General features: G+C 39.5%; 1 protein-coding gene across 3 annotated transcripts in view; it reads right to left on the minus strand.

Moving 5' to 3' along the window:
• Positions 1–18,521, minus strand: part of LOC146654485 (cell adhesion molecule 2-like) — a 182,637-nt gene extending 164,116 nt beyond the window's left edge. For all 3 annotated transcript variants that reach the window (XM_085380980.1, XM_085380981.1, XM_085380979.1), the window contains exon 1: positions 18,235–18,521. In XM_085380980.1, the coding sequence (XP_085237106.1) occupies positions 18,235–18,295 (61 nt within the window). In that variant the 5' untranslated portion in view covers positions 18,296–18,521. The remainder of the gene's footprint in view (positions 1–18,234) is intronic.
• Positions 18,522–20,259: the final 1,738 nt, after the last annotated feature.

Below are 20,259 nucleotides of genomic sequence, written 5' to 3' on the forward strand. Positions count from 1 at the left end.
GAGAGCTATTAATATATTTCAATGGCCAAAAAATATGGATGCTACATAATGTACCTCCTGCTACGTGACACCAGAGGTCAAAATTTGCTATTTTTCATGAACAAAAAAAAACGGACACGTTCCCTCATTAAATGTCACGTAATTGCCAGGGAAATCAAAGCTCACACTGGTCTGTTTGCAGGAGGATCAGGTCAATACCATGATGTTGTGTGTAGGCACTCTGCTCTGGGAAATATTTCCCATTATCATCTTTACTGTAATGCATTGATGAAAGCAATAGCTTGAAATATAGAAAAGCAGTTTAGATACTCTGAAAACCCGGTGGACTCTATTTGTAATTTGTAGTGCGGAATAATAAATGTTTGGCTACCACTCAGCTCGAATTTATGCACTACATCACCTAAGACTGCCTACTAACATGTCATTTAGCAGGTGCCTATAATGACTTAAGTGATATAAACAGAAGAGAGAAAAATATGCAAAGCGAATATAATGATGTCATGAATATATTATGATTATGACTAACTTTTGAATAATATGCATCTATCGATCATGGTTCTAATATGCACAAAGTATAAAAAACATGTCATTTACTTGATCATAATCCCCTTTTTATTTTTCATTTCTTATTTACTTTACTTAGTTATTAGTGTTCATTTCATTATTGTTGCTATTATTAGCTTGAGTGTAGCTCAAGCAATTAATACCTGTCTTAACAATAACAACAACCTAGCATCAAGAAAAAGTATGCAAAATTAAATTCTTAACATGAGTGACAGGTCTTGTTAAAAAGAAAAGAAAAGAAAGAAAAGTTTGATCATTATTGGTGTATATAGTAAATTTTGATGTAAAATTTCCATGACCCCTCAGCAAGGCACAGGAAACTGATCAAATATGTATCAACTTTACACCATGTTAACTCTGGTCTTATAGTGAAGAAGTGACAGTTTCAGTGTTGTGAATGTGAAAATCCCCACTGGAGCCTGTCAATCTGGGATAAATTTGACAAAGCCTTTGTAGAGCTAAGAATATCTTGAAATATTTCCTATTGCTGCTTCTCTGCTGCCATTGGCAAAAATGTAAGTAATTCAGGATCAGCCGAGTGCAGTGTTTGAGAACAATATCTTCTTGTTGTTGTTGGTTCTTTTTTTTGACAGAAAGCAGAAAAGTTGAGCACTGAGAATGGTTTAAAGTCAAACACAATTACAAGAATCATCTGTTACATCTGCACCGCGCACACAGTTTTTTTTTTATAACAGCCTTGTGATAAAATGATTTGGCTTCCATTTTCTTTTTCTTATTTTGTTACATTAAAGATAGAGACACAATAATCACATTGACTTTCAGTGTGATAATTGTCAGCATATTAATTTTTATTAATTTATCAAATAAAGGGAAAAGCAACATTGTATCTCTTCAAAGCTAAAATACCTGAAAACATTTGCAAATAGTCAGTTGCTCTGCTTATCCTTAATATCAATTTTGGTTTTATGTGTTTTTTTTCCTCCATCTCTCATATTACACAAGCAAACAGACACAAACAGACTGAGAAGAATGTAGTCACTCCAAGAAAAGACTCCACTTCACCCAACCTCAAAAAAAGGTTTAATGTGTTGTGGAAAGGTTTCTGTAAAAGTGCTTTTTTTTTTGTTGAATGCGAACATGGATGGATGCTGATGGCAATGACGGAGAAACACCAACATAAGCTATCCTGAGTCACGGAGGTAAGCTGAGCACAGAAACCCAATTTGCACCCAGTTTATCTGTGCTGAGATAGCTTATCTTTATGGAAAAAAGTATGTTAATGCAAGGTGAAGAGCACATAGAACAGACTGGGCACACTCTTAAAAAATGAATTCTCCTTGCCAGAGAACACATAGCTGTACCTCATTCGAATATCTCAATCAAAACCCATTTTGAAGCGGACCATGTTCATTTACTATTTGTCATTTTGTTCACATGCTCCAGACTCCAGAGAAGCGGAGTCAAATGCCAAAAAACCATGAAGAGATGTTATTATCCACAGAACATACCCAGATACAGACTGCCTGGTGACATCAGGCATGAATGTCAGACAGAGTTTAGTTGGGGCACTGTTGCACCTAGTTTTCATTATGTTTGGTTGAGCACAAGGTTACGAGCAACAATATAAGGTTACCTACAGTTTTGGTGTTATCTAGGTCGCTCACATGTACACACGCGACAGACACAAACAGACATAAACACAGGCGTTTGCCAAGTCGGATCACATTCAAGACACTCATTTCCCTGTCTCCGATTTATTCGCCTAGTTAAATTACCGTCATGAATCATATAAAATTACCCATACAACAATATTTGTAAATTGCCCTTAGTTTTTATGTCATAAAGGCATTGTACAAGAGCTATTCTCAAAAATCTAGATGATTTGAAATATTATTGTATTCTTGTTTTTTTTATTTTATTTATTATTCATTTGCTTAAAAAATCTGTAATAAATAAGTAAATAAAGCAAGGTATGCCTTAAAATTCTCTTCATACAGTGCCTCCAAGCACACTTTAGCTATGGCTATGGAGGGTACCTTCAGATTGTAGTCTGGCAGTTCCTCGTTGAGTTATATAAAATGCTTAGAGCTCAGCATCACAGAACTGGTTGGTATGCCATCACCATAGAAAGCAATTGTGTCCAGAGGGACTACTTCTATATCCAGTTACCTCCCAAAGTGAGTGCTCAATCAGGGCTAGAACTATGAAAAAGGAACATACACTGTTTCGCCTTCCAGAAAAGTAAAGATTTAAATGTTTCATCATCTCCTAAACAGTTTCACAGAGATCAATTTGTTTTTTCAAATCAACCATACATTTAAAAGAAAACCTTTTTTTTATTAACGTGTCAAACTTCTGATTGGTTATGGTTTTGGTAAGGTTGCCTTGCTGTAAAATAGAAATCCTATGCTATCTTTTACACAGTGACCCTGAATTCGCAGCAAACAGGGCACTTTAACACTGACAAGCAATTTCTTTTAACCACTGGCTCAGTTTCTATATCTGACCATATAGTTTTCTCCCAGTCAAGACCACCGTTCAAAAAAAATTGCAATCAATTTTTCAAGACATCTGCCATTTGGTCAGTGTAACTGAACTGCAGCCTACACAAAACACCGTTTTCATGAACCTGCGAATGTTAACTGGATCTCTCTTTTTTTTTTTCAGCACAAAAGCCTCCTACAAGTATGCGTCCGATTTGAAAAGTGACTGTCGGCAGCTTTCCACCGAGAGTCCATATGGTCTCTGTATTTATGAGGTGATGAGGCTTGCTCCTGGGGTTCAGAGTGGTCATTATCTGGGAGATGCTACAGCTCCAGTAGTTAAGGTCACCCGGTCTACACCAGATATCCTCACACTCTACCAGAACTGGAGGATACTAAATGTATAATCATCTCTGACTCCATAAAAGCAGGGTCTACCCAGACTGACCATTATATGAGCTTATTGTAGGATCCATCCTGGCTTTATATCCTGCTATTTCAGCACCATCCCAAATAGCACATCTTCACTATCATTTTTTTCTAATACCTGGACATACCTGCCTATAGTAGACAGATGGGTATCAAACACTGGAAGATGTTACCTTGTATTTTTGACACCTTTGGAATCCATTTATAAATTGAGAAAAAAAATGTGCCCAATAAAATCATGCATAACACATGCCAAAACTTCAGGGATGATATTTTTGAAGCCACAGCCACGAGGGAGCTGTGACCTCAGTTAACATGTCACACTGCTGCCTTTGTAGAAATTTCTAAAATTCTCACCATTAGAGTAAGTCTGGGTACACATTTTTATGCATTTCTTTAACTGCAGCATTATGTGGAAAATATTTCTAGTGACAAGTAAGATTTTCTAGTCTGACAACAGTCTAGTATCACTTTGAAGGTGTAATTGGGAGAAAAAGCAATTTGCAATGTTCAAAGAGGTTCAAAATGACCCTACAACTATGCACACTGGGAGTTGTTAAAGTTTAGATATCACACCACAAGGTCAAATACGCTGTTGTAAATTAAAGGTCTTATGAGTAATTGATGAGAAATTATGTAGAACTGAATCAACGTATGTCCTTAAAGCCCACTTGTGTATAAATATCAGCAGGTATATTTAACAAACCCAGGCTCTCACAGAGAACATGTAATTACTTGAATTGAATGAACTGCAAAGCACACAAAATTATTTAATTAAACTAAACTAATTGCACCCTTTATTCTTCATTTCAGTGCACATTGTAAGATCAGTGTGGCGTTATGTATAGGCTGTTACACAGTAGAATTTATGATTTCAGTTGGTGTAATATTACTAAATCTAAAATACTCCAGGTCCCATACAAATGTGGCTGTTCACCCTTTTTTAAGAAGCCTAGATCAGTGATAGATAAATTTGTGGAACACTGGCTGAATCTCTGTGTTTGCCAAGCCCTCGTGCTACTGTTTGTGCCCCATAGATATAGTGAGAATTATCTCTGTTAAACCAAATGGTTTTGCAAGTTTGCAAGTGAAAAGCATGACATTCAGTGACTTACCAGATGCAATATGTGCCATGTTTTTTATATTTTGTTTAGGCCCATGCGAAACCATGTGTTGTACCACGTGATGATTTTAAATGTATATGTGGTTGTAATTCAAAAAATGCCATTCACTGCTGCAGTGAATGCTGGGTAATTACAGTAAAAAAGAAGGAATGACCCTTTTGTTGTAAATGGGTATGGAATGCAAACAGATATGCTTACCTTCAGCTCTGCTGAGCTTTTACACTCAGGAGTTTAGCACCTTGAGTTTTCAGTTTCAGTCAAACTCATACTTGACAAAATGTGACTGGTTAAAACACTTTGCCATCTGTGTAAATCTTATAGATACATACCTAAAGTAAAAAAGAGACAACTAGAATGGTAACTCTAGCGCATATCTTCCAACAAGACCAACACTCTTATGTCAGACTGCACCAGATGTTAATGGCTGCTTCATTTGCCCATCCATGATTCACCTCTCCACCAAGTTTTGTGAAATTTGGCTGTGCAGTTTTTGCATAATGTCTGTCACAAACAAATCAACAAACAGACAATGCAGAAAGCACTTTTACATCTTCAGCTCTTGCCTTGGTGAAGGAATGATTATTCTTCCGTGTCAGAGTGAACTCCTTGGTGTGAACACACCTTCTGAATGTCACCCTCACGCCGTGGTGGTGGCGGCACAAGGTGGTGACACTGTTTCTGATTCTTAAGTTAATTTTTGAACTGCTCTTCTCAATGGTGTGAAGGCTCTAATATATTCATCTGTGTCCTTTCAAATGTTAAGATCCTCAAATTTGGAAACAGATTTCCTTTTTCTTCCTTTTCCACACAAAACTACCAAAAACCAGAGTAAATCTTTGACACACCAGTATGCTGTACTACTACTCTATGTAATGGCTTAACCTGCATTTTATAATGGCAGTCACAGGAGGTGAAGGAAATAGCAGACATATACAATGACACTTCTCTCAGCCTTTTACAGTGTGCCTTCCTGCTCCACACCTTCTCTTACTTTCCCCTTCTTGCTCTAAGCTTAGCAGCTTTAAGGCCCCCCCCCCCCCCCAAGCAAAGCATGCTCTCTGGCTCTGAGCACTGGCATCTCTTGCATCGGTATGCAGCTCCCGTACACACTGCTGATCCCTCTTTATGAGGACATGAGTTTCAGTGCTTTTATCCCCCACCTTCCCTTGCAAATATGCCTGCATTCAGTATCTACACTTCAGCTTTAGAGACCTGTGGGAAGCTTTTAAAGAGGAAGTCAATAAAAGGGTATAAACATGCATGAGCTTAACTTTGTGCTTTTGGTGTCTTTATTCTAAAGTTAGATTTTCTGGATAGCATCTCACTCATGCAGATTTATAAAACAAAATAATTTCCCAGTTCTTGCACTGAAGCACAGCTAGAATTTTTAGCATTACTGTTTTTGTAAGCAAAAAAGAAAGAAAAAAGAAAAGTGTTGTTTAGCTTTAAAAGAATTAAGAGAATTATGATAATTATGCGTTTTATTTTTTAAATCAATTGGATATGTTTACCATCAATGTTAAGATATGATTTATTGTTTGTGCGAACATTACTGGACATCATCTATACCAACAGATATATATAGTGGGCTTATAAAAGCCAGATTTAGAACAATCATATACTTATTAATTAAGTACCAAGACCTGAAAATACTTATTTATTAGATCAATTGTTTGATGCTATACCTTTTAATGTGCTAACTTTGTTTGTTCTCTCCTAATACAAACAGAAAATGCGATGTAACCAACGCATGCAGAGCTTGAAAACTGCAAATGTATGTTGCATGTTAAACTGTCTTCAGGCGGTGTATACGGCAGGGATTAGTCTACACATAAGTACTTGCAAGTTTGCTTAATAAAATAAGAAAATAAACAGGTTAGATTGGTGCTGTTTTCCGGATGCTCTCGGGCACAAAAGCAGGCTCTTTGCTTATTTTGCATTAATAAACACACTGGGGACAAAGAATAAAATCCAAAACACATGGGAAAATGGCATAAAATATTTCCTGACATGAAGACGTTTCTAATTAAAGTCCTCTTTGTGTACTCTTTACATTGGCATCTTTTTCACCTTTTCAACTTCCTCCAAGTTTTCTCATAAATACGGAGATGTAGAAATCTAAAGAGGAGTGAAGACACCAAATTTCCTTATGACATGAATCTTTCCAGGCACCGTATGATAGCCTCTTTGATGGACAGGTGACCTGCCATCCACACCCGTCTGTATTCAGCAAAACGTTCAGAAAAAAACTCAGATAGTCTACAGCTCCTGAAACCCTGAGAGGGATTCAGCAAGCTGAGAATATAAATGGTTTTCATTTTTGTCCTGACAAATTATTACGAGCCTGTCTCACAAGTCAACAGTCTGTTCTTAGCACGTTTGCCGTTTCATCTTTATTTATTTTTTCCACTGTCTTTAATTTTGTACTGTGAACAAAGCATATCAAATCATGAAGCCATAAAATGCAAAACACTACCCTGGAATGAATAACTGCATTTGCCATGATTTGCTTCTTAAAAGTATATTACTTGCGAGTTGTATTCCAGCAACCTATCAAATTTCCAAAGATAGCACAACAGAGCCTCCTTTATCTGGAGCTCAGACGTCCAGTCTGACTGCTGGGGCAGTCGACTGAGGGGCCTTTATGAGCTCAGCAACCCAGCGATGCAAAATTCTACTGGCGGTGTGCAGGTGATGGGCTTTCTGAGTTAATACATTAAAATAGTAGCATTAAATCCTCATGGTAAAGTGAGCACACTTATTCCAAATGCACTTAAACTCGCTGTATTCTTTTCTCTGCAAATATGTTTGGGGCGGTCTCAACTTTACTTTGTCCAGAAAAGACATATTTTTCAAGCACTATTTGAAAACAAGGTGCTTGGTGCAAGATGAAATGATCAGAAGATTAACTGCCTTGTCAACCAAAATAAATTAAAGCTGCTACTTAATAATTAATAGTTTCAGCAATTTTAAAGGAAAAAAGAAAAACATGCAGGAGGTATGCACCACTGTAAACCAATATCCTTCTATATGGTGCTGATTAGGCATATCAAGCAATCATACATGTTTTTTACCTATAGACAATTACTTAGTTAATCAAAAAATAATTAACACAAGTAGAAAACAATTTGTATCAAAACCTATTAAAACAGATGTACATTTTCCACACAACATCATCAGTTTTGATGATGAATGAAGTGATATCTAAACTCATTACAACAAAAGACCTAATATTTTCATGAACGCCAACATTTGCCACTTCATTGTGCATTCTCTAAAGCTTGTCAACAGCTGCCTACGCACCGAGAACTCATCTTACTTAATTCAGATCAAAACTTTGTACTTGGAAAGAAAAGCTCGTGTGCACTAAACTTGCATATCAATAGTCATAGCTGCATAAAATGCAGTGTTAAACACTATCAGAACCACAACTTCTTTTGAAAGGATGTCTACTATGTTGTCAAAGGACAACAGAATGAAAGTTGACATAGCTTCTAGGTAGGAAAAACGGATTATATAGCTGGTTGGTCATATGGCGGTCATCTATGAACAAAAAAAATATTAACTTTGTTCATAGAGACTGCAGCAAAAGGAGAAAGGGGAGATCATCACACAGGGTAAATGAGATTCACAGGCTCATCCATAGTCGGGCACAAAGCCCACTTCAACAGAGATGAGGGCCAAGAGAGATTGATAAAGGTCAACACCGCAAACTGGCATAAAATGAAGTATAGGCTTCATTTCAGGCACAATACTAAAATGTAGGGACTGTAAACCTCTTGCAGAACACACGTCTACCACCTTCTCAGCAGCACAGCAGAAACTCATTCATCAAAGAAATCAACACTATTTTATTATATTTTCCAAAGATTTTATTCAAGTCTGTGAATTATTTTTTTAGAATATTTTTCGACCATTCCCTTTTCTCTGAAAATTGAATGTGTAGCTCACCATTAAATAGTTAGAGAGCCTTGAACTACTTAGAACAATATTAAATAAATGTCCACTAGGCTCAATTCTGCTGTTTGTTAAGGATGTTTAAACCTTTAAAGGTAAATGCATTACAACTGAATCCCAGAAACAGTGAAAACACTGCAACATTAAGACATTTGATTTTTGTTTTGAGTGTTTATTCAGTTCTGTTTACACCACAATCTCATTTTTTCTATTATGTGCTTGATAGCTACAGTGAATTGCAGGGTCAGCATCATCACCTGCACAGTAAACGTCTAGTTATTTTATATACAATACTCAATGTGGCTGCAAATGATGATATAATATCCTCTCCCGACTGTGAAGTCTCACAGTATAAAACCTGAGATTTGTGACATAACACTTCAAATGCTCCATAGGTCCCAGCTTTAGCGGGAAGTGGGAAATGTTTTGACTCATCTGTCTGAAATCATAGGAATATATGTAAATTCTGTTTTATATCGGATACCCCTTTAAGATGTGTGAACACGGGCACCTCTTCAGGAAGGCAGCGACTGATGTAAGCACTGCTTTTACCTATTTTCAGTGTGACCAACTGTGGCATTAGACTTATCATGAGTATCTTGGAACGGGCTCCTTGGGAAGTAGAAAAATCTCTTAACCTTTTTCGTTTAAATACAGGTCAAAATAATCTTTAATAGTGTAATTGCCCTTTCAGTCTATCAGCTTCATTGCTGAGCTTATACCCACTCAGAGGGGGCATGGTGTGTAAAAGTGCTATGACAAAGAGCTTGGCAAAGAGAGACTGACAGCACGCAGAATATAGTTGAGGCAGTGAGCTGCTAATCTTAAAGCCCCTTCCCCACTTGTCTGAGCACATTTGCCTCTGGTTTGAGGCTTATCCCTACAGATGTATATCTGTCAACAGAAAGCAAGCAGGGCAGCAGTGGCTCTTTTGGAGCACATTTGTCCCCTTTACTGGATTACCATTTGCAGTGGCATAAAGCACAGCATCAGAGCCAGCACTTGGCAGCTGGGAGACAATCTGCAGGGATAAGCTAACCCTCAGTAGTGGTGAACGGGTATCCGTGAATGTAAACCACCTTCCTCTGCCATACCTCGCCTTCAGCTCAGCCAGCTTATTCCTGCTGACTGATTATTCCAACCCACAGGAGATGCTCCCATGCATACGCTCACAGGTTCCCTGTGTGTGACATTTAGGGCTTTACTTTTGACTGGGTCGAATATGTATTTTTTAAAGAGATTTTAAATACACTTCAGTGCATGCTGGAACAAAACTCCATGCTCAGAAAAAGAAAAAAGGGGAAAAAAAGAAATGAGAAGTGGTGCACCGACTGCCATCCTATATTACACTCAAAATGATAAATCAGCAGGCAGGAGAGTTATTGATATCTATGTTGTAGCAGTGAAAGCTGCTGTTGGAATCAAACATTCTAACGGAAGAAATAACCACACTCCTCACAGCATCCTATAATAGGACACAATATCGTTTCCCCAGACAACTGCAGGGCTATACACGAAAGCAAAAAGCAGAGCCTTTGACGCTTGATTGAATCATATCCTCCGAAATTCATTTGCTTAGAATTTTGCTTTATACTTTGGGAACTGTTTGCATTATTTTTATCTTAGTGCAAGCAAAATTGTTAGAGGTGGGAGTCTTGCGCACTGACCAACAATAGTAAATGAACTGAATTTTTGTTATTTTGCTTGTGTTTGAAATTTTTCATATTGGTGGGTGCAAATGAAAACATATGAAGCCTGTCAAATGATTAATGTTATATAATTTTTGCATAATTATTAAGACAAATAAATTATATTTTCATAAAATCTAGTGAAACAAAATTGGAAAAAAAAAATTACTAAAGTTGAGAAACTAAATTAATAAATGTTGTTTCAGGCATGTTTATGGGGGTGGGAGTGGGGGTACTATAGGTAATGGGCAGTCTTTGTGATCAAGTCTAGTGTTGTACAGATGAAACAATAAGACTGTATGTATATAAACAATCAACAGAACCACCATGATACATATAACAGCCAGTGGCCAGTGAAGCCTGTCCTCTAAGCCTCAAACCAAACATTTTAGTCATCAGCATTATCATGAGCCTTCAGTATTCCAGTGCACTTTCAATCCAACTGTAGGCACAGCCTAAAGCATACCCTAATTTATCTTCTATTTACTCAAATTGGTCATATCATAATTTACAAAATGACTGGCATGCTTTAGTAAATAAGGCTTGCAATAACAGATGAAACCATAAGAGTATTTTCCTTCTTTTAGCAACCAGAGGAGTCACCTCCTGCATCAGGGTGGCAACCTGTCACAAGATTTTCAGAAATATTGACCTCTGACCCTTAACCTTGAGGTTAAGGTCACTGAGATTTTTAGTAGATACACCTATGGTATCAAATTAAAACTCCTACATTGCTTCGTTCATGCTTGGATGTCCATGTCGCCCGCCCGATCAGCCTTTTTACGGCCGAGGGGTAAAGAATTAAACCCTCATCCCATAAAGAATTACAAATCCCAACCAAGTGACCTATAACCTTTTCAAATTCAATCCTTTGCATAATTTCAATGTTGTAATCATTTTGAAGGAGGGGGGGTTGTGTTGTGTGTTGTATGGTTTCTGCAGTTTTGCGCTCACTAAGCAAGCTGACATTTGCAGGTTTAAAAATTTCTATAGTAACAACGACCTCCAACAATGTCAGTGTCAATGTTTCAGTTTAGAACTGTGGATAGAGTACTTATATTCCACAAAGTTGTGAATAAAACAGTATTTTCATACAGACTTGTGGTTTCTATAGGAGCACATACCATCAGCGTCAAAGCTCATAGTAAGTCTACTTTGGATGGTTACATGGCTATGGCTCATAATGGAAATCCATATGGAGAATGTGAATTGGATTTTTACCTCCAGAAGCTCACTATATTGCTCACAAATAAGAAACCTTTAACACAGCTCTTAACTCTCCACTTTCTCTTCACCAATGGGTAAAGAAGCTATCAAAGACTTTACAAGGCACTTTTGCATTTTTAATGACTAGCCTCAATTCCCTCACTAATCAGGGAAAAGATTTTTCCTGTGCATTATGAAGGAATTATTCATCCTCAATCACCTTGTCTCTTTTTATCTGTAGTTTTGATAACTGTCATTTTGATATCAGAGCTGCTTTTCCACCATCCCTGGACTCGCACCAGTTTGCATACAGGGAGAACCGGTCAACCGAGGATGCGATCGCCACAGTGCTGCACACATTACTGAAGCACTTGGAACACAGGAACACCTATGCACGGCTCCTCTTTGTAGACTACAGCTCGGCTTTTAATACCATCCGGCCATACAAACTCCGTCCCAAACTCCACCAACTGGGACTTAACTCCTCTCTGTGCAACTGGATTGTGGACTTCCTCACTAACCGTAGACAGAGTGTCAGAGTGGGTAAGAACACCTCTTCCACCCTTGTGGTCAACACCGGTGCCCCTCAGGGGTGTGTTCTGAGCCCTCTGCTATACACTCTCTTCACCCATGACTGTATTTCCTCCTGCGCGTCCAATCTCATTGTTAAGTTTGCAGATGACACTACAGTGCTCGGACTTATATCCAACAATGATGAGACAAACTACAGGACAGAGGTGCAACAACTAGAGTCATGGTGCCACGACAATAACTTGGTCTTAAACACCAAAAAGACCAAGGAGATCATTGTAGATTTCTGGAAGAGGGGTCATAACAACCATCTGCCTCTCTTCATTGGCAGTGAGGCGGTGGAGAGGGTGAGCAGTTTTAAATTCTTGGGGGTAACTGTGACCGAGGACCTGTCCTGGGGCAACCATATCACCTCAGTTGTACGGAAGGCCCAACAGCGCCTCTACTACCTGAGGAGACTGCGGAGCGCACACATTCCCAGATCTCTGATGTTGAACTTCTACAACTGTGCCATCAGCAGCGTTCTGACGTATGGATTTCTAGTGTGGTTCCCCAGCTGCACCAAGGCCGATCAGCAAGCACTCCAGCGGGGGGTGAAAGAAGCTGGCAGAATTATTGGAACAAGTCTGCCAGAGATCAGTAATATCTTCCCCACTCGCTGTCTGAGGAGGGTGCACAGTATCCTGCGGGACCAACATCACCCTGCGCGCCACCTTTTCCATCTGCTGCCCTCAGGGAGAAGGTACAGGTCTATACAGGCCAGAACATCCAGACTGGCCAACAGCCTGTATCCACAGGCTGTGAGGCTCCTGAACTCTCTGCCCCCCTCTCACGGACAATAACCATATCCAACTTCTTAATAGCAATGAACTGGTCTGCATTGGTGCATCATATCTTTATTCTCTTCCCCCTCCTGCCCCCCCCCCTCTTTCTTAAATAGATAACTATCATATCTGATATCATATCTCACAGTACAATAATATTGAATGGGTTGCATTGTTGTATTTTGTCATGTTTCTCAGGTCTTTGTCTGAATTTCTACGAACATTATTGCTAAGGATTGTCTTATTGCATTGGAGTCACACTGGGTTAAATATGTACACTTGGGTTTTAAGGGGTATTTATTATTTTCTTCTTTTTTTGGGGGTTGTATGGAAGCCCCAAACGCAATTTCATTGTTCTTGACAATGACAATAAATAAATAAATACTAAATAAATACTAGATAGCGGATAAAATGCATAAATTTCATTTATTTTCTGCTTTGCCCTCATTAAGCCCCCAACCCAATTTTCATCTCCCATCACACAGACACACACACACACAATGGTCAAACACATACCAACGTCACCTGGAGGGGTGTACTTGCCCAAATGTCTTACAAGATAAGAAATGATGAAAGACTCGGTGCTCAAACAAAAGAAAAGTTCCCTTGGTGGTATGGGAGCTTTTTGGGCTCTGTATGAAAGAAAGTGATGAAACACTTGAGAAGAGGGAATGTCAGACCGAACCAGAGAAGCTGTGGCCAACAAGGAAATGTGAAGATCATAAGACCTACAGTACATCTATGACACAATCAGCCCAAGGTCTGCAAAGTGGCTAAGCATGGCGACGCCACATGGCTAATTAGCATTAGCCTGCCGTCTTACCTGCCTCTGACGAGTCTGTCTTTATTTGCTGGCTTTGGGAAATATACAGTGATACACCATTATCGCTACGTAGGTTAACACCAGTGCAGATACAGTATGGGAACAACATCATCATTGTCACACCCAAAGCAGGAGAACAAGGCAGGCCCTCTAATAAAGGGTGCGCCATACACTCTTTATATCTATCTGCCATAGAAGCATTTGAAACATTTGGGCAGTACAGCAGTTTATGGGCTGCAGCCATAAATAAGCCCAGCAATGAATTTAGGCAAATTCTAATAGTGTAGTTGTTCCTAGAAGGATGAGTCTGCATGAAATAACTCTCAGCATTACAGAGCATGAACAGAGCTGCTGAGGCTGAAGTCGTCTACAGAATCACTGCAGTGTGTGATGCGGAGCACTGCAATTTAACTGTCGATTAGGCTGTGATCACACAGAAAATGCTGCACCTTATTGCTTACACTGAGGAGGTTATGTTTTCAGTCCCATTTGTTTATTTGTCTGTTACAGGCTATGATATCGCAAAAACTGTTCAGTGAAATTTGTTAAATGGGTAAGCAATGAATGAGTGTAGCATCAGTTTTCTATGCACGCCAGATTTCTGTGTACAAGTATATCAGGATTTCATTTAAGAATTAGCAAAACCAGATAGGAAATTCTGTAAATATCTGCCACAAACTACTGCTACAAACCAATTTTAAAAAATCCTGGCACATGTATCTTGTAATTGTCCACCTGTGTGTATTTTGCATGAAATCATTTTTCAATGCATTTTGGTTTTTAAAATCTGGCTATTTAAATAACAAATTTGGGTGACTGTGCAGCCCAGAATGTACCCTGTCTTTTCTAGCTGTGTTGATTTCATTTGTTTCTCGACTTCTTACATTTCCACTAAGACAGAACTTTAGGTTTTAGCGTCCTGGGGCACAGGCCTGGGCATTGGATGCATCTAAGTCTAACCTAAGTCTCATAACATCAATATTTAAGAAGCCCTTGAAGTGGGCACTGTCAGAGCTCTTGGGCAAGATGAGAAAACTCTCTGTGCCCTGTTCTCTGCCTATTCATTACCCCAAATCTGATGCAAAGTGGGCTGTGAAAAGCATACTTTTTTTGCGGCTCTCTGAAATTACCAAGTAGTGAAATTAGAATATAACAAAACTACTTTGTCTCCTCTGTCCTCTAAAAAAAAACGAGTCCATTAATTCAGTCCTGTCTCCTAAAAGTCAGGTTCTCATTCATGAAAACAAAATTCTTAATTTCATTTTGGGGAGATATATTTTCCCAGAAAGCCACCGAAAGTATGTCTGTCTCCTGAAAAGGTAAGAGTACACTGAGTCTACAAACTAAGTATTCAATCAAATTGTTTCTACTATCTAAAAGTAAGCGCTTCCACAATAGAGGAATGTAAACTTTAAAAGAGAGGGAAAAGTCAGCATTTGGGAGATTGGTCAGCAGGGGATACAAATACAGCCAAGTTTTTGACAAGGAGACTGAAAAATGAGACTTGAATCTTGGACCATTTTTCAAAGTTTCACTTTCTTGCTGTGAAGTTAAGTATACACAAAGAAACATTTTGGTCAGAGTTAGCCACATAACATTTTGGTTTGGGTAAAAACAAACCCTTTTATAACTTTCACCACATGAGAAAAGCTCCATTTTTGGAACAGGTAGCCATGCTATCATTTTTAAAGGTGAGACACCGGCGCATTTTACATGCACTTGTTCACATCGCCACTAGAGGCTAGGCAACTTTAAAAACTTACTATAGGTTGTAAAAATGGATTCCATATCTATGTAATTGTTTTCTGTGGGAGTGGTTTTCAATATTAAGAAGCTGCTTTCTTATTCACAAGGGGTCGCCACAGCAGATGGATGCACATTTGATTTGGCAGATTTTTACACCAGATGCCTTTCCTGACGTAAGGGCATCCAGGGATTTGTGTATACGCCTGGTCTCAAACCAAGGAATTTTCACGTTGGATGAATGTGCTAACTACAACATTTTAGAGTGTTTGTCAGTACTGCATGGTTTAAAAAAAATCTACAAAATCCAGACTGAGAGTAGAAGGTGGATACCTTTGTTTATGACAGAAGTGTACCTGATTAATTGCTGGAAAATTTCAAAGGGATATATGTGCCATTTCAGAAAAAAATAATCTGTGAAATTGCATCTAACCCTTAAACTGCAAATGTATTTTGGAGGAAAGAGAGAGTTCAATGATTAGTCAATTGGTGTCCACTGTGTAAACAAACCACCATTAACCTGCAACACAAACATTTTTTAATACTCATAAATTGAGCATCAGCACAGGCTTACACTAACTACAAGGAGTTTTCCATGTATCCCAATAATTACAATTCACATCGTTCTTTTCCAAAGCATACCATAGGTTTTTAGACCAAGTACTTTTTTCTACCAATGAACCCTTTTTTATTTATTTCAATATAGCTTTGAAAATCTTCTTCAAAAATATTTAATATGCTTCAGAAAGTAAATCTGGGACACAGAGTTTTAAGTCCACTTATGTGTTCTTGTAAGGCTCTGTAAGCAAGGACTATTTGATAAACTCTTCCATTTGGATGTTTGCCGAGTCTTTTTCACCTCCTTTAAAAACATGACTGATAGTTATATTTACAGGTAAATACATTTCCTACAACACAGCTTATAAAAGCAATGCTTTCAATGTCAATGCTCAGACTGAATGCACTATTAAAGCTACGTTTTCCCAGTGGTTGGTGTTGCAATACCAGGCAGCATTTAAAACAAAAATCAAGTTTTGTGTGTCAGCAAATTAATTTTCAAACTACACTGACTTGAACTGATGAAAAGGGTTGCAGAGACAATGGAAAGTCAGCTAAAAAGGCATGCTTTTTTAAAAAGAACACTTTAAATAAGCAGTTATGTAACATTATACAGTTTATAGTTAATGGACTCCAAAGCATGCTAAATCACGCATGGTCATTTAACTCGAATTCATATTCCTCTTCAGTGGGGTCACATTTAAGGCAACATGGCGGGAAGTGGAAGTGGCTGTCTGTATGATTAGATCACAGCTGTACACACCTCATAATGGAATTTCAATTTCCACAGCTCAGTGAGATCAGGTAAAAGTGTTGGACAAAATCCTGCTGAAGGAAAGGACAGCAAGAATAGCACAAGGCAACGTGCATCGGGGCAAAGTAAATAAGTATTTTTGCAATTTAAAGATACATTTCAAGTCAAACTTACACGATTTTTCACCATTAGGCTGTCCAGTAAAGCGATCCAACTACGTAGTTTATTGAACACATAACAGTCATGAGAGAAAAAGGCTATTTAACAGTAACGTGATCTGATACTGGAAAAACTGATTCATTTGAGAACTGATTTTTAATTCAATGATGTGATGTGCAAGTAAGCCTGACACATATATTATTGTTTAAAGGTGCTCTAATGATCTGATGGTCTGTGGTGGTAGTGGCATCATTCATGGAGTTGCTCAATAAAGGAAGTCAGCCTCAGACTTATGGAAATTAAACCACAGGCCGAGTTAATGTGATGAGGATGATCATAGGTCATTCTCGTTGTTATTATCAGCACAGTGTACTGAATCAGCACTGACAATGTCATCAATGTCATGTGGGACAACACGTTATTAAACTGGGGAAGACGGGGATATAACTGCTTAGATATGGTAGTTTCTCATATGAAGCCCCTTGACAGCACCCCCCCACCACCGCCACCCCTTCCGGTAGGCGTTATGCGCACTGGTCGCCTATAGGGCGGTGGCTGCGCAAGCATGTCCAAGAGCGGGACAGTCTGTGGGGAGTTGGGGACTCGTCATGAGGCGACGACGATCCCTGGCTGCAGAGAAGCGTCATGCATGCAACCTTACCTGCGTCCCCAGCCGCCCAACTCTAAATGAGTAACTACATGGCTTGTGCCTCCTAAAGAATCCCTCCTAAAACACACACACACAAGCACACACGCAAGGCACAGTTCTCGCTACATTTAACAGAGCTACATTTAACGAACGCTTAACGGAAATGTAGTCTTTGCCACATCGAAGACTTGTTATCACCTTTGTAAATTCAGTCATTTAAAGTCATGTGTGGAATGATTCAAAATGCCCAAACAAACGCGATGGCGTGACTTCATCGTGATCCGCTCAATGACACCGGACTCACAGGGAAAAAGACACACGCCACCGGTTACTGTAACATTCTTCTTTCTTTTTTCTCTTTTTTGGGCTTGCTCTGTCAGTTTCAGCGGGCATAGCCTAAACGGATGAACCAAGCAACCATGCGCGACAATAATCGACTCATCCGCAGCACGGTGTTTTATCTGTCACTTAATCCCGGAGGGAGTGCAATATATAAGTTGTCGCCGATGCAAAAACTTGTGCAGCCGCATTCTGCTTCTCATTGCGCCGCACAATTCAACTTCCAGGCATTCCAGCACACTCGGCTCTGACAGTGAACAACGACAGCTCGTCCTGCGCCTAAAACTGCTGCGCAAACACATCGTTTTATGGGAAAATCAACTCTCCCCTCACCGAATACTTGCACTCACGTGTGACATGATCACATATGATCTTTACACTTCACGCACCCACCACCTCCCCGCACACCACGCCCGTCTACACAGCAACATCCAGTGCTCACCTTTAAAGACGCTTGCACAGAGGCTGTAAAGGATGAACATCAAGTACTGCTTGACAATCATATTCTTCTCTTTTCCTTCGCAATTCTACGTCAACACTCCACTCGCGTTTGACTCTTTTTATTCTGTCTTTATCTCTTCTCTCGTCAAGGTGGACTTATCCAGGTGAACGGCGCAGTTTCTGACTGACCGGAGTTACATTGATGAACTCTTGCCTTTTTCTGAGGAGTCCCTGTGTATTTTTCGCAGATCAGGGGGCAGTGATCACTGTAGTGAAGCAGGACGGCAGAGATGCTCGTCGGCAAAGTGCAGATCCTGCCTCCCTTTATTGCCTTTCTCTTTGACTCGCTGCAGAGAGCAAGAGTCCCGCCCACGCTTTTTGACTAATGAAGACGCTTCACCAATGGAGAACACCTAGAAATAGTTCTGATCTCCGGTACACTGTCGAAACAATTACGCCGTAGAGCGCAGTTACTTTGATACATCAGTTTCTAGAAGGGACATCGGTAGTCATGTGACAAGTTTTTTTTTTTTTTTTTTGTTAATCTCATCATTTTCTAAACACCAAAGCAGAACAATAGGCCTCTGCAGGAATATGATTATAGTTTATGCATATGGGGAAAAATATAAGGATCCAGTCCTGGCCATCACATCACCGAGCCTCCAATGCTCTAAAGTGGAGGATCCTTGCTCTCTGTTTAGTGTCAGTAGACTGAACTAAAAAAGTGCAAAAACGACCACGCCAGAGATTTAATGCATGAAAATATGCCCACAGCTAGCAGAGCTAATTTAACAATTTTACAGTTCTAAACAGCTACCCTAGAGCCATAAAAGCTTTATGAGCAGCCAAACAAGCTCTGTTGTCAATACCAGAGGACTCGAAATAACTGCCACTGCGACACATATTATCACTTGAAAAAAGTTTTACAGCTTAAAGAGCACCGTGTGGTAACAACAGAAACACGTGCCCATGTTGTGTGAAGATGCATTTGCTTTCGCAGAGGTTGTGACCTGGTGTCTGGGTGCATGTCGGGAGTCAGGGCGCAGGCACGAGGGAGGTTAATGGGCACCCGGACATCCCTCTTCCTTCAAAGGTTCCCTACGAGAGGTGCAGAGAAATGAGTGTGACCATCCCTAAAGACAGAGGTGTGAGGAAACGGCAGCTCCAGCCAGGGATCGTTTTCTAAGCCGACGGCGAGGATTTTACACATGGTTTAACATGCTGCTGGGCGAATTTGGTTCAATTTTGCACAGTGCTCTTCTACGCCACTCCCACTTCAAATCAAATTGCTGACCTGGCTGTACCACCTGAGAAAGATGTGGCATAGCCCCCAATTTTAAACCAATTGCTTTTCCTTTTGCAGTATGAATCACTGGAAATAATACAGGAAGCTCCACGTTCATTCTCTAATCAGTCATTTGGATCACTCATTTTCATTGCAAACCAGAAGTTAAATAGTGTTTTCCAGCTTTTTGTGGTTATTGTAAGTTTTCATTCTGAATAGCTAAAATGGAGGGGGGGGGGGCGGGCGGTTCTTTGTGCTCTCATTTTGTTTTGTATGCTGATGCCTTTAGCCTTTTAACTTAGAGCCATTCACATCTCTAATCCCTGGGGAATCACTGATGCCTTTCTGACCTGTAAACCTTGAAGGACTGAGTGCTCTTGTGTGACATACATTCTCTGTACAACTCACTTATAATTCAAAGCAGACCTATACCATGAGGATGGTGGTAAAGAATCAATCCCGTGCGTCCTGAAGGTCAGTTCCTCGTCATTTCATTAGATCCTTGAGAGTAGAATTCTACTCATGCACCTTTTCAACGGCAAGGATTTATTGACCATGTGAGTTCAGCAGAAAAGCACACGGTGCTGACACAGATCTGTAATGCAGAGGAGCATGTTCCCCTTTTGTGTTGTTTAATGTTCAAGACTGCAAAGTCCACAAGAGATATTAAAACCAGGGAGAAGAAAGTTTAGGCCAAGATGAATTACAGTGTTTGCATGAACCTGCCACTGATAACAGTGA

Source organism: Rhamphochromis longiceps, linkage group LG14 (assembly GCF_057381845.1).
Source record: "Rhamphochromis longiceps isolate RC_006_pf linkage group LG14, R_longiceps_female_GT1.1, whole genome shotgun sequence".
NCBI lineage: Eukaryota > Metazoa > Chordata > Actinopteri > Cichliformes > Cichlidae > Rhamphochromis > Rhamphochromis longiceps.